Source organism: Cervus elaphus, chromosome 3, assembly GCF_910594005.1.
Source record: "Cervus elaphus chromosome 3, mCerEla1.1, whole genome shotgun sequence".
Lineage (NCBI taxonomy): Eukaryota > Metazoa > Chordata > Mammalia > Artiodactyla > Cervidae > Cervus > Cervus elaphus.
The window spans coordinates 46,004,766-46,021,193 of record NC_057817.1 but is presented as its reverse complement, the minus strand read 5'-3'; the positions used below and the strand labels follow the sequence as shown (position 1 = coordinate 46,021,193).

At 37.5% G+C, this 16,428-nt stretch overlaps 1 protein-coding gene across 1 annotated transcript; it reads right to left on the bottom strand.

Moving 5' to 3' along the window:
- Positions 1-1,580: 1,580 nt before the first annotated feature.
- Positions 1,581-14,756, bottom strand: TMBIM4 (transmembrane BAX inhibitor motif containing 4). Its single transcript, XM_043887940.1, has 7 exons — positions 14,547-14,756; positions 9,051-9,159; positions 7,976-8,081; positions 6,748-6,781; positions 4,570-4,687; positions 2,356-2,401; positions 1,581-1,848 (listed from the first exon to the last, which is right to left on the bottom strand). The coding sequence occupies exons 1-7, from the start codon at positions 14,641-14,643 to the stop codon at positions 1,642-1,644; spliced, it is 717 nt and encodes a 238-aa protein (XP_043743875.1). The 5' UTR covers positions 14,644-14,756; the 3' UTR covers positions 1,581-1,641.
- Positions 14,757-16,428: the final 1,672 nt, after the last annotated feature.

Sequence of the window (16,428 nt, the reverse complement as noted above, 5' to 3'; positions counted from 1 at the left end):
AGGGGATACATATAGAGAGCTACAGAAACCAACACAACATTGTACAATTATCCTCCAATTAAAAATAAATTTTAAAAAATGGTATTGTTTTACATTTTTTAAATGTCATTATCTGCATTTGCTTATTTACTATCTTTAGTCACAATTCAGTACATTCTCCCTTTGGACCAACAATAATAACATTAATAACAGCAGCTGACATTAATAAACACTTAGTTTATATGATATATTCATCTCACTTAATCCTTGTAACAATCAATAAAGAAGGTGGTGTTATTCCCATTATAAAGATGAGGTAAAAGACCTAAGGAAGGAAGGGTAAGTAACGTGCCAAAGGCCAAATCACCAGTTGGTTACACAGTAAGCATTCCAATTCAGATTCTCTTACCTACGATGCTATGTTAACTTGAGTATAGCATTATGCAACTGGATATTAGTGATGGAGTCAAATTTACATCTAAAACTCACCAAAGGCTGTATCTATATATTACTAATTTATTTCAGTTTAATAGCTTGGAAACAATGCTTAGTGAGTGTTACAGGCTGAGTTGTACCCCCTGACAATTCACATAATGAAGTCTGTCTTAATCTATTTGGGCAGCCAAAACAAAACACTATAGACTGGGTGGTTTATAAACAACAAAAATTTACTTCTCACAGTTCTAGAGGCTGGGAAGTCCAAGATCAAGATGCAGGCATATTCAGTGTCTAGTTTAAAGGTCCTCTTCCTGGTTCATAGACTCTCTTTTCATCATCAGCTCATGTGGCAGAAAGGGTAAGGGGTGTCTGTGGGCTCTCTTTTATAAAAAGAGCACTAATCCCCCTTGTGAGATCTCCATCCTCATGACCTAAGCACATCCCAAAAGCCATACCTCCTCATAGCATCACAGGGGGCATTAGGTTTCAACAAATTTAGTGAATGCAGACATTAGGAACAGTGCAAAGTCCCAATTCCTGGTACCTCAGAATGTGACTGTATTTGGAGACAGAATCTTTATAAAGAGGTAATTAAAGTAAAATGAAGTCATTAGGGTGGGCCCTAGTCCAGTATGACTGGTATCCTTACACGAAGAGGAAATCTGAATACAGACAAGTACAGAGAGAAGGTCACATGAAGACACAGGGAGATGACCATCATGCAGGCAAGAGAGAGACCTCAGAAGAAATCAACCCCACCTTGACCTCACACTTCCAACCTCCAGAACTTTAGAAAATAAATTTCTGTTTAAGCCATGCAATTGGTGGTACATTGTTATGGCACCCTAGCAAATGAATGCAGTCAGGAATTTGCTAAAGTTTTACTGATCACTGTATACTGCTATAATTTTTAAATGAGACCTGTACTTTAAAAACTAAGAATGTTAAATTTTATGTCAAAATAACCGACTTAAGCACACTTTTAATTTTTAATGCATACTATAATGAAATGTCATTAACATTTTAATATAATTTTATTGTAATACTGAATAATTGCCTGTCATTTATCTTTCATACTTTTTCCTTTCTAAGTAAGATTAAAATCTAGTCAAAGGAGATTTATACTTTATAATACACAGCATACAAATAAGATCTTAAAAGTATTTAACAATTATATCTCAAACTTTATTACTTAATGAATCAGTTTCTACATACTGCTTTCAATCACTTTTTATTAACTGCTTCCAAAACCCGCAGCAGGTGCAAGAAGAGATTGATGATATCCAAATAGAGGTTGATGGCCGCTAATACATACTCTTCAGGTGACAGCCGGTGCATCAGTGAGTGTGTGTCATAGATGATGAATCCGCAGAAAAGGATGGCTCCACCAGCAGCCAAGACCAACTCCACTGTCTCACTGTAAAAAAACAACTAAAGGCAAGAGATTACTGTAATAGTTTTATATTTAAGGACAGCATTAAGAATACTTAAGTTACTTATACTCTACATACATATTTAATAATTCTGTACAACTTTGAATACAAATGTTAAAAGTAGAAACAGGCAGGGCAGGTCCACTTGTGTTGGATGAAGGGGTGAATGGAGGAACCAATGAATAGCCTCCTCTCTATTAAATTACCCACCTGACTTTGATGAGTACCATTCCAAACATAAATTATTTAAAATCTATTTCTTACTCAGAATTACATGTGCCACTTGAAGATTAGCAATTGCAAGTGAGGGCCTCTTTCTATTTCATTTAACTCATTTGTTCATCTTTCTTTCAATTAACATAAGACCTTGATTTTTAAAATATCATTTTAAAATCATTCTACATAAATATGTTCCAGATAATTATAACTAAGTATTCTATAATAACATGTTTCATAGCTTTTTGAGATTATTTGTATTTCAAGATACCATTCTAAAACAACTTACCCTCAAGATTCCTGACAAACACAAAATCCACAAACCAGCAAACAGTCTATAAAAACAAAAATTTTAATACTTTAGAATACTGTTCCTAATGAAAAACCTTTGTAAACTCATTCAGCATTTTCTGAATAAATAAATCGATCCTGATATTTGCCAAAGAATCACTGAAATGTAAGAATTCTTAAACGTACAATGAAAACTGTACAAGACCCAGAAACTGAAAGAACAGCTATCTACTCAACACTTGTTTTTATGGTGTATGAGACTAATTAAGAGTGTGATTTTTAGAGTCTTCAGTTGGAGTATAAAGAAAGTACTGACATAAGCAAAATATCATTAGAAATATCATTTAATTCAGAGCTATAAAACTTCTTGAAAATATATAAATTTATCAATGAAGCATAATTGCATTTTTAACCAAAGAATAAATTATTCTGTGAACACGCATATCCATTAGAGTTCCCAATGTACACTGTTTTATTCTGATGTATTAAAGAACTTAATTTATGCACATAAATTTGCCACTGCTATAATTTTATGAGTTATCATTCATTATATATATATAATAAAATTACATATTATATATGTAAGGTTTAATTATATGACAAACGACATCCTATTATCTGAGACTTGGAAGCCCGAATATACATCTGCTGCCTCAGGCCACAAGAAGTACACTGATCAAATTTATGTTCCCTCCTTAAATAAAAATGAGACAAAATATATGAAACAACAGTTTTCAAACAACAAGCAGCACAGGACAATGATTCCTGAGATAAGGGAAACAAAGAAGGTGAGCTCCACAAATGACCCAGCTAGAGTTCCCAGGCAACAGCGCAGGGACAGGAATCCATATGCAGCGTTGTGGTTTGAGTTGGAGACGAGAATTCAGAGCTCAGAGAAGCTAAAGTGGTAGACTCTGCAGGTCCAAGTTGTAGAGGAAAAAAGAGTAATACAGAGAGTTCTGGTGGCATGCGGAGGGTTCTCCAGTCTTCAGCTGAGTGCCTATCAATGCATGGTTGCCACAGTCTGGAGAAAGCCGCCAGAGAGAAGCTGGCAGAAAACTCCTCACTCACTAAAGCCAGGAAGAGTTCTGATCCACACCAGCCAAAGTGGAAAGACCTGAGACATCGGGCTGTGAGTGAACCTCAGGAGGATACTATCTCAAGAGTCGGACCAAATTAGCCCTAAACTAAAAGCTGTTCTGGATCCAGCTAACAGAGCTTAAAAACAAGCCTCAAAAGGTTCAGACAATTTCCAAAGAACTTAATTGCTTCCTAGAAGAACAGAACCTAACACATATGCAAAACAGGAAGCAAAAAGAAAAAAAAGAAATATATATATATATAGCGCTTCTCCTTAAATCAAACTCCATTCTAATACAACTGTTTATGCATCCTGCACCATTGTCAGTGTTGGCTGACCAATTGATATTTTATCCCAGTAGAGACTTCTGATAATCTGGTGGTTGTTCAGTCGCTAAGTCGTGCCCAACTCCTTGTGACCCCATGGACTGCAGCATACCAGACCTTCCAGTCCCTTCACTATCTCCACTATCTGGAGAACCAGGAAAAAAGGGGGAGGAAAGAAAGTTTTGCGACACTAGACTGCTTGTAAATTTTTAGTGCTGTAACAGGAAAAAAGAACAGAAAATGTTTGGATGATTATGTGCCAAAAGAAAGCCATTGTGAGCTTAGGAAAGATTCTATGCATTCTTACCAAAGTGAGGGCAACACAGTACCATTATCTTAATAGAAAAAGGATCATTCCTTATATTAGTTTGAAGAAGGATATAAGTTACTTAAGATGGATCAAAAAGATTTAAAGTTCATGCAGGCTTCTCCAGCACCTGGGTCACAATTACCTTGCTTTTGCCACAAAGATGTGGATGGTAACATTTCTAACATTTATGTTAAGATCTAAATAATTCAGGTAAATTTCATACCATTTATAAAGCATGCAAGCCTATAGCCTCTCTAGAAAGCTTAGATTTCAGGGCATTCACTTCCCTTTCAATATAGAGGCGAAGCAAAAAACTCAAAGCTATTTTCCATCTCCTATCATGTATGCTCCAGGAGAGTAGGGCCCTAGTACCCAAAGGGATGACTTCTCATTACCTCCATTTTTAAAGTAGCCAAAGCTAACGGTATAGCACCTCTCTCAAAACTGGGTAGTATTAGAGATATTTATCATAGCCATGATAAATATATCACTTACCCTGCTCCAAATTTGCTGAAATCTCTCTTAGACTGTAGAGTATATACAGTCAAACCAAGAAATACTGCACAAGTCAGTATGAAAGCTTGCAGGACAACATACACATCATAGAAAGTAACTGTAAAATTACAAAACACTGATTAAAAATACATATAAACAATATAAAAGCTTTTTTCTGTCATATAATAGAAATGTCTTATTTTGTCCTGTACTACTTGCCAATAAAAACAATTAAGAAAAGATTCCTTATTCATTCTTCAACTCTTGTACGGTAAAACCACACCCATAGTGCAATAAGCAGGCTCCAAAATGTACAACATAGTATTAATTGCTCAGTCGTGTCTGACTCTTTGCAACCCCACGGACTATAGCCTGCTAGGCTCCTCTGTCCGTGGGATTCTCTAGGCAAAAATACTGGAGTGGGTTGCCATTTCCTCCTCCAAGATACAACATAAGGGGGTCACATTATTATGAAGTTAAAGAAATGGCTAGAAGATAATACACAGCTAGCTGGTTTAGGAGTTTAGGGAATATGGTGAAATTATTTTCACCCATTTCTATCCCAGCTGCAGTTTATCACCATTTGTGGTGACTGTCAGCTATGGCTTAAACAATCAATAGTGATGGTTCTGGGTCCTGTGGCTGGTTGGGAATTCCTAGGCAAGAAAAATATTGGGGCTGTCAGGGGTTGTCTGCCATTCACCAGCACTGTAGGGAATAGAAACCAACCACGAATTGCTTTATATCCAAGTCTATATTATCCTGGAGTACATTATTGGGGTTTACTGGATATATATCAAATTTACTTCAGAAATTTTTAAATGACCATCTAGACTGACTATAGCTATTATAATAAAACTGCTTAACATTTTACAGAATACTGAATTATAACCTCTTTAAAGGGAACTGAGTGTTTTGAACTCAAATCCATTTAAGTAATTTTTAATTTGAGGGGGATAAATTATCCAAGTTACTTCTGTTCCTAAGTAGTTAGACTTTATTTATCCCATGCAGGGTTAAGAAGATGAATGAAGAAAAGATAAAACATGAAATCACTTTTGCTTCTTCTCAGAAATTTCAGTTTAAGTTCGGGTGGATTCCATCTCTCTCCAACATCCCTTACGAATGGTGGGCACCAGAGAGAACAGAGATGGACTTAATAACATCGTAGTAAGGAACATTAATAGATAATAACATTAATAATAATAAGTGTTAATAATACTTCCTTTCCATGTTGAGAAATTTCAACCCTATTTAGTTTGGTGGTTGTTGTTCTTTATTTATATTCAGATTCTTTTATAAAAAGAAGAGATGAATTACCAAAAACATATAGACAAAACAAAACCTAATGAAAAAGTTAAAAACAGTAATGACAAAATAAGAAGAGATAAATATATTAACAGTAAGGATCCACAATTTACTGCTATTGACAGTAACAGTAAATTGTGATCTTTTTTGGTACCCCAGATAAATAATTTTGAAACAATCAGGATTTTTATTGTTAATCACAAAATTTACTTGAGGTATTATTATATAGGGTACATCAAATAATTATAACAGATACTTCCTTTTAAATATTATATATATATTTAACACAAAATACAAAAGAGAAATGACTATTGTTTCTTGTAGTGCCATCTGATGAAATATGAGGATGTAATAAGGTACAGTTCAGAGCAGGCAATTTGAGATACTGAGCTCATGTGATGAAAGAGCATGGTTCCAAACATGTTATTAGTTCTTTTAAGATCCCTTTAAACAAGGAAAAAGATTAGCTATAGTTGTCTTTTTTTTTTTTTTTTTTTGGCTGCGCTATGCAGCATGTGAGATTTTTAGTTCCCTGATCAGGGATTGAACCCATATCCTCTGCAGTGGAAGGGCGGAGTGATTAACCACTGGATTGCCAGAGAAGTATCTGATGTTGTCTGTTGGATAAACAAAATGAATATTGTTCTCTGTTCCTATTGTTTTCCTAATTCTTTTCGACTTCCTCTAAACTCAGCTGAACTATATAAGCATTTACCTTTTGCTTATATTTTAGGAATTCTTCATTCTATGCCACATTTTTGAATATGACATTACATGATGTTAAGCTTTAGCCCCAAACTCTTTTTTACCCAAAAGATTTATCCACATTAAAAAGTTACTGTAATATACAGAAGTACAATTATGGCTTACCAACGAAGGCCACAGTCAGAGATTCCAACAGTGTCTAAGAAAAAGAGACTGAAATTACATAGATGCATGTAAAATTTATACTATGTTAAGAACATATTCTGATTTCCAGGAATTCAAGGTGATTTCATACCCATGATCTAATTTTAGCTTCAGAGCAGCCTTTTGAAGTATATGGGACATATAATAAGCCCCCCATAATGAAAATGAGACCTCAGTGTATTAAAAGAAAATATTTAGAGTCTTTTCTTGACTGTGCTGCACAGTTTGTGATATCTTAGTTCCCCAACCACAGCAGTAAAAGCAATGAGTCCCAACCACAGGACAACCAGGGTATTTCCATGAGAACAGATTCCAATTGTGATACCACTACTCCTTAAACTCAACTAGATTTTTCATATCTGTAACAGGGAGATTCTAGAAGTAATATAGAAAATTCTATTTTTCTCTTTATAATGTAAATAAAGATGAAACTGTAAATCACATGCACATTTAAAAAACCTCACTATCTCACACAAACAAACATGGGAAGAATATAATATTTAGACAGTATTTTGGTGTGGCAGAGTCTTGAAACTGTCTCCCAATATTCTTTTTTTCTTTCTTGGTAATAGAATTTTGCCTAAACATATACCCGTTCATACTAAGCATTACGTTTTCAGCTTCCCTTGCAGCTAGATCTGCAAGAATCTAGATCTAAAAGCTAGAATATAGTGTGACTATATTCTAGTCAATAGAATGTGAATAGAGAGACATACAACTCTGAGAAGCAAAGAAGTTAGCTCTCTTCCTTTCTCTTTTCATTTTTTAAATAGAATGCAGGTATGGTAGTGAGCTATCTTATTTGATGCAACTTTAGAAATGTCTGAACTATAGCAGTGTCTGGGCCCCTGACAAGTTCACTAAACAGTCATTCAGATTTTTATATGAAAGAGACGTAAACTATCTTGTTTAAGCCATGTCAAAAGTAACTGAACCTCCTATCATAAATAAGAGTTAGGGATACTGAGCTTCATCCTCAAGCTTCTTTCCCCTTAATTACATCTTTGTTTTATTTGCTTACTCTAGGTAGATTTTACCTGATAGACAATTACCATAAAGGTAATGCCTTGATTTTTTAAAAAAACTCATTAATTTGGTTCTGCTACTGTTACATATATATATGCATTCAAATAAATAAATTTAAAACTCAGGAATAAATGTTAAGGGAAGACACTGTCAAAGTACTTACAAATCCAAAAAGCAGGTATAGGTTAAGGGGATGCTTATGTCTGTTTACAGTCAAGGCTAAAATCAAACCCAAGGATCCAAAGGCCAACACCAAAATTAAGGCAGGACTGAAAGACAAAAAATTAAAAGCATTCTCAACTTAAAAAAATACCATAAATAACATCCAATTTAATAATAAAATTTCTCTATGTGTTCATGAAAGTACAGGAAAAAAAAATTTGGAAGGATCTAAACCAAACTGACCAAAGAAATTATTTTTCCATGGGGAAAATTTGAGGACTGTGAGATGGGAAGGAGCAGGAGGACAAAGAATCTTTCCCACAATGAATGTGGAAAATGTAACCTTTTTACTTCATGAATTTCTATTATATTGAATAATTTTTTCAATTAGCATACTGCCTTTTTTAAAAACTAAAACTCAAAAAAGAAAAACTAATAAATAATAAGCAAATTTTATACCTAACTACTTTTTTAGGGCATTTACTATATAGCTGTAACTTACAGAATTTACTCCAAATAGCAAACTAATAGCTCAAGATTCCCCTTTCGTAAAGGGAAGATAGAAATTATCTACTTCTAAGAAAATATTCATTCTTTACCTTTCCTTTTCTTTAATATAAAGTCTATATTACTCTTACCCATGGAAATAATTATTTTGGAGGTCAAATCTTAAACAAATTAGGGAAGAACCATATGGAACTCCTCTAAAGGTTTTCAGTGAAATTTTCCTAGCTGTGAACTAACACTAATGTAAATTTAACTTTTCAAGCATGGTCTTGGGCTTTGGGGACAGGGCATAAGTCTAATAAAGACACACACAAAAAATTACATTCAATAAAAATTCTTAATGGAAATGAGGGATTAACTCTATGAAACCAGGCTAAAAAGGTTAGCGGTAAATACCATATTGTAGATTATTTTTCTTGTAAAAATTTATTTACAAGAGTTAATGAATCTTTTTTACATTCTAACCCCAAAAGTTAATAGAAAAAAAGAAAAACTACCTTTGCTCATCTTATGCGCTTTCAGTCACATGCAGTGGCTGAAAATGATTCAGAATCATGTCATTACCTTACCTTTCATGTACAAATGTCCGTATAGAATCAAAGTATAAAAAAATTGCCGATGTCACTGTAGTTAAGAGAACTTGCAGAGAAAGGATGCTGTAGACTTTTCTTAGAAAGGCTGAAAGAGAAAAAAGTTACACATGACTGTTTTCTTAAGCATTTATCAGAGTACAGCAAGATCAGGTTTCTTCTTAGACACATTAAATTACTATGTAAGTTCTTTCTTAAATCTTAGTCCAAATATCACAACTGTAACTAAAACTTAAAAAAAAAAAGCCTCCCAGAAAATAAAAAATTTTGCTAACTATACTCCAGGAAGCATGAGCTTAAAAAAATTAAGTTAATGGGCCAGAATACAAATGTTTCTATCAAAATAAAACAAAACCATCAAATGCATATTTGTGCAACATACAACAAAGCAAAGGACTAAAAGCAGAACATGTTTTAAATAATGGAGCTATCTTGAAAGTGAAAAGCAGGAATAAAAAGCATATGGTTAGATATAAAATTTAAAAAGAAATCTTAATTTCCAAGCAGTGCAAATGTTTCCCTAAAATGAAACTTCTCCATAAAAGGCAAATAATATATAAACTTACTTTCATTACCTATTTTTATTTCTCACTTCTAGTACCTTTGCCTCTAGTTTCTATATAAGAAATTCTTACTTTCAAAATATGTTATTACCAACATCCATAAATCAACTCCAAAGTGCAATGATCTAAAACTATTTATAAAAGTCTTCTGATACACAGACGACTTCCCAGGTGGTGCTAGTGGTAAAGAACACACTTGCTAATGCAGGAGATGTAAGAGACATGGGTTCGATCCCTGAGCCAGGAAGATCTCCTGCAGAAGGGCATGGCAACCCACTCTAGTATTCTTGCCTGCAGAATCCTAGACAGAGGAGGCTGGTGGGCTACAGGCCATAGGGTCACAAAGAGTTCCTCATATTCCTGAAGGATCCTAAACAGACTTCTAATCACTTTATTTTATAGTGATGTCTACTTGCCCTTCACTATTAAGACTATGAAGACTAAAGAGCTCCCTAATAATAGGATAATAATATTTAAGCTTCCCATTTTAGGACACGACTCAGCATGAGTCCCTAGCACTCAGCCAGGGGATGGCACAGAATGTTGCTGTCTAATCGCTAATTCTGGTCCGACTCTCTGACCCTGTGGACTACAGCCCGCCAGGCCCCTTTGTCTATGGGATTTTCCAAGCAAGAGTACTGGAGTGGGTTGCCATTTCCTTCTCCAGGGGATCATCCCAATCCAGGGATTGAACTCACATCTCATTCATCTCCTGCATTGGCAGGCGGATTCTTTACCTCTGAGCCATCTGGGAAGCCCTTGGCACAGAATAAATACTCATTATATTTTATTTGCTTTTAAATAAACTTATATTGAATTAATGAAAAGTGAATTTTGCCAGTCAGAGAATAAGTGTTATTCTGAAACAATAATGGAGCCACATAATTTCCATAGAGCACTGTTCTTAGGCAAGAACAACACTGTGGAATGATTTTTACCCAGCAAAAGATGTGATACTGTCTCTTGACTCTCGTGACAATATGCATGCGATAAATGTTCTCTTTGAAAAAAATTCCTACTAAAGACCTCATCCTTCAAGGAACAATGAAGTGCTTTGATGGCATGTCTGCCAAATATCAAGAAGTAAAATAAATATTTTATAAGAATAAGAGAATGTTCATAAATACTAAAGATTTAATCCTTAAAGGCCCTCCCATTACATCTTTTTTAAAATATAAGATTATTTATTTATCTTTTGGTTGTGCTGGGTGTACACTGCTGCCAGGGCTTTTCTCTAGTTGCAGTGAGTGGGGGCTCCTCTCTAGCTGCATGGGCTTCTCATTGTGGGGGCTCCTCTCTAGCTGCATGGGCTTCTCATTGTGAGGGCTACTCTCCCGGGCACACGGGCTTCAGGAGCTGTGGCTCCTGGGCTCCAGAGCACAGGCTCAAGGGTTGTGGTGCACAGGCTTTAGTTGCTCCTCGGCATGTGGGATCTTCCCGGATCAGGATCAAACTGGTGTCCCCTGCATTTCAATGTGGACTTTCAACCACTGGATGCCTAGGGAAGTCCTCTATACTCTTTAAAAATGAGAACTTAAATCCCACAAAAAGTAACATTTGACACCCATTTTGACTAATATAAAAAGTGGCAAAAGATATACATACACACCCACAGAAAAAAAATAAAAGATCTGATAAGAAAACAAGTCAAACTGCAATCTTTCAGTTTTTTGTTGTTTTTTTTTTTGAGTTCTATTTCTGCCTTTCTACTTTTCTGCTTTCTACTTCTACTTCTCCCCTTTCTACTCAAACTTGACAGGCTGAAACATTAACTTTTCATTTCTACCCAATCTGTAACCAGCACCAACCTCCTCCAAGCCAAAAACGTAGGAGTCACCTCTGATTCCCCTCTTTTCCCAATCCATCAACAACTACTGTAGCTTCTACTTGCAAAGTCATCCACCTCTGTGGTCTCCTTTGCTACATTTCCCGTCAGTCTTATGATCTAGCACCCGCACTGTTACAGTAGCCTTCTAACTGGTCTGCATGCTTTCACTTGTCCCACCTATAGTCCCACAGCTGTCGACAGCTATCTTTTTGTAAAGTAATCCGTATCATGTGACTCCCTGCTTAAATATTTTTAATGGTTTCCCTTCTGCTTACAATAAAATTTTAAAGTTTTTATGGGGCCTACAGGCCCTACATGACATTTGCATGCATGCTCAGTCATGTCCGCTCTTTGTGACAGCACAGACTGCAGCCCACCAGGCTCCTCTGTCCGTGGGCTTTCTCAGAAAAGAATTCTGGAGTGGGTTGCCATTTCCTTCTCCAGGGGATCTTTTGGACTCAGGGCTTGAACCTGTACCTCCTGTATCTTCTGCATTGGCAGATGGATTCTTTACCACTGAGTCAACTGGGAAGCCCGTGATTATCATAACTAGGTCATAAAAGGCATGGTAGCTTCCTTAATGGTCTCTCCTGGGCTGCATGCTCTTGAGGAAGTCAGCTACCACACCATGATGCTCAAGCAGCCAATGGAAAAGGTCACATGGCAAGGAATTAACAACTTGTATCAACATTCACATGAGTGGGGTTTCCAGGAAGCAGATCTTCAACCCAGTCAAGTCTTCAGCTGACTGCAGTCCCAGCTCACATCTTGAATGGACTCTCCTAAGACACCCTGAGCCAGAACCACCTAGCTATGCCTCTCCCAGATTTCTGATTCTCAGAAACTGTGTGAAGTAATAACTGTTGTTTTAAGCTTCTAAAATTTGGAATAATTTTTATAAAGCAATAGATAACGAATACACCTAGCTAGCGCCTTCTCAACAACACAACTGCCATCTCCTTTAAAAGTTCTTTCCCTGACCATTCCTTAACTAAAATAGCTACTATGCTACTATTCTAGACTCTAACGTCTATTTCATCACTGTTTCTTTTCTTCAGAGAATTGAACACTGCTAGTAGTCTACTTATTTGCTTAACTCTTTAGGGACTATCTCCCTTACTCCTCCACCCAAATAATAACTCTAGAGGACTCAAATATTATCTGGTAACTGCTATATCCTTAATATCAGCAGGGAGCCCAATTAAATTGTATAAACAAAAGAAAAATGCTCACCTTCACTTACCTGGCTAAAAAAATGTAGATTAAAACAAGATTACATTTTTTACCCACAACAAGAGGCAGTAAACCATGGCTAAGGACCAAACCCAGCACATCACCTGATTTTATAAGTAAAGTTTTCCTGGGCACAGTCACAGCCATTTCTGTGTCCTCTATAGCTTCTTTTCTTGCCTGGATAATTCCATGGACAGAGGGGCCTGGCAAGCTACAATCCATGGAGTTGCAAAGAATCAGACACAACTGAGTGACTAATTGTAATTGTATAGCTTCTTTTGCATGACAATGGCAGAATTTTGTAACTGTGCCAGAGTACTTTATTATGACTCCACAAAGCTGAAAATATTTACGATCTGGCCCTTTGGAGAAAATGTTTGCTAATCCCTGATCTACCGGATTGCCAGATACTAAGAAGTTTGATGATCTCAGTGCTGGTGAGAGTGCAATAACAGGTACCCTCATGTATTGTTTGCTGGAAAGTCAACAGGTGCAATCTCTTTGGGTAGTTGATGACATAAAATTTTAAATGCACATATTCTTTGGACCTATAATTTCACTGCTAAAAATTTATAGAACAATAATTGGAGAAATTCACAACCATATGGAAGAATGGCCCCTAAAGCTCTATTTGAAGGAATAAAAGAAAGTAACAATCTAAATACCCATCAAGAAAGGATGATTAAATAAATTATGGAACATACATATTATAGATGATCACCATAGTTAAAAATAATATGATAAAGCTATAAATATATGTACTGCTATTTTTCAATATGATGCAGTAAATAAAAATACAAAGTTGCAGAAATGGAAGAAATAATCATAACATTGTGCTTCTGAGTATAAAACAGTATGTCTTAGTGTTTCAAAAATACAAATATAGTAGACTGCTAAAACAGCCTAGTTTAATAGACTATATTACATATGTAACAACTAATTATATAAACTAACTTAATGGCACTATAATAGTGCTCAAGGTAGAGACTGTACTGTTCAATTCATAAAAATTTTTGACAGACCAGATACCATTTTAAACTATAGATGCAGTCAGCTTAGTCACAGGTCCAATGACCATGACACAGGGTTCCTTTCTGGTAATTTCCTGGTAGGAGTGTCTTTCGATCTACTGAGATAACATTGGGTGAATCCCCGTTTGAAAGCTGTTACCAAGAAAGGAGCCATGATTAGACTTCTCTAAATATATGTCTAAAGCTTAGAATGTTCAGCCCCACACCCTTTTCTCCTGAGAAGAGAGAAGGGCTGAAAACGGAGTTAATGATCAATCATGCCTTCGTGAGGAAGCCACCGTTAAACCCCAATAGTACGGGGTATACGGGGCTTCCAGATGGGTGAACACAGCCTCACACCAGGGCATAGAAACTACAGAGACAGACGAGGACACAGAATCAGCCCTTAAATAAAAAACAGAGACGCAGATAACTCCATTCAGATGTACGTCACAATGATCATATAATAAACGTACTTTCACGGAAGAAAAATAACCCAAGTTTCTCTTTAACTGAAAGATGCCATATTCAAGCTAGTGAGGTTTTCAACCCCTTCTCCACCGAAGACGATAGGGTGGACTCAGTTTCAGGTCTCTGGGCACACAGCTGGGGAACCACCTCGCCTCTCCCTCTGCGCCCCAGCGGAGGGAGAAAGCTCCTCTTCATCCAGCCAGGGGACCGGAAGGAGGAAGGAAGACTGCCCTCTGAACCCAAGAGACCGGCGGTATCCCCAGGCCCCAGTCGCGGAGGATGCTCGCCTCAGAAGCCGAAAACTAGCCCCCAGAGGCCGGCGACGCGGCGGGACCGACAAGGGGCGGCCGGAAGGGGCCCGGCGACGTACCCATTCGGATGTGCACGCTGGCGGAGGCCACGCAGCTGCCATAGTTGAAGTCGTCCTCGATGGAGGAGCAGGGGTAGCGGGGGTCAAGGGCCGCCATGTCGACAGAGCACCCCCCAGGGCCCCCGCGGAGCTAGGCGGGCGACGCCAACACAACGGCCTCCAGGCCACTTCCTGAGGAAGCGATACAGCCCCAACTAGCCGAGCGGCCGCGCCCAAGCCAAGCCCCAACCAATCGATGATGTCGCCTCGAACGTTCAGTTCATTTCCGTTCAGTCGCTCAGTCGTGTCTGACTCTTTGTGATCCCATGGACTGCAGCATGGCCGGCCTCCCTGTCCATCGCCAACTCCCGGAGTTTACTCAAACTCATGTCCATTGAGTCGGTGATGCCATCCAACCATCTCATCCTCTGTCGTCCTCTTCTCCTGCTTTCAGTCTTTCCCAGCATCAGGGTCTTTTCCAACGAGTCAGTTCTTTGCATCAGCTGGCCAAAGTATTGGAGTTTCAGCTTCAGCATCAGTCCTTCAAGTGAACACCCAGGACTCATTTCCTTTAGGATGGACTGGTTGGATCTCCTTGCAGTCCAAGGGGCTCTCAAGAGTCTTCTCCAACACCACAGTTCAAAAGCATCAATTCTTCAGAGCTCAGCTTTCTTTATCCAACTCTCACGTGACTACTGGAAAAACCATAGCTTTGACCAGATGGACCTTTGTTGGCAAAGTAATGTCTCTGCTTTTTAATATGCTGTCTAAGTTGGTCATAACTTTCCTTCCAAGGAGTAAGTGTCTTTTAATTTCATGGCTGCAATCCTCATCTGCAGTGATTTTGGAGCCCAGAAAAATAAAGTCAGCCATTGTTTCCACTGTTTCCCCATCTATTTGCCATGAAGTGATGGCACCAGATGCTATGATCTTAGTTTTCTGAATGTTGAGCTTTAAGCCAACTTTTTCACTCTCCTCTTTCACTTTCATCAAGAGGCTCTTTAGTTCTTCTTCACTTTCTGCCATAAGGGTGGTGTCATCTGCATGTACAAGCTATGAAATACAAATTAATGTAATTTTGGTCGTTTCTCACATCAGTTTGCATTTAAAACTGGCATTGCACAATATAAGGATCAGAGGTAGGGACTTCCCTGGTGGTCCAGTGGTTAAGAACCCGCCTGCCAATGCAGGAGACCCACGTTCAGGAGGCAGGTAAGCCCCTGTGTGCCACAACAGCTGAAGCCCATACCCTATAGCCCTTGTTTGGCAACAAGAAAAGCCACCGCAATGAGAAGCTCAAGCTCCCGCACAGCAACTAGAGAGTAGCCCCTGCTCAGAAAGCCTGCTCACAGCCACGAAGACCTCATGCAGCCAAAAATAAGTAAATAATAATCATAAAAATTGTTTTTTTAAAAAGATCAATAGTAATTTATACTAATAACTTTAAATGATATCTTTACTTAAAATGACATTAAATAGCAAGTTAAAAAATCATGGCAAGTCAAGAAACTACAAAAGAAACGAAAAAGCTTTGTGTTTTAGCACTTTTAATGGGACTTCTCCCTGCATTTGAAACAAGGGGCCCCACATGTTTATTCTGCACTGGGCCCCACATATTATGTAGCTGGCTCTGTGAATGCCACTGTAACAGAGAGACCACTTTGGAAAACTGCCAGTGTCTACCAAAGCTGAACATACACAACAAGGTCTATGACTCAGCAATTCCACTCCGAGGTGGAGTATACACCCAAAAGAAACACATGCATAGATTTGTAGAAGATGTCCCAAAATACACATAACAGCATTATTCATAATAGTGCAAAACTACAAACAACCCAACCATCCACTATTAGTAAAATGAACAAAAAAGTGTGGCATATTCATATAATTGCATGGTTTCTAT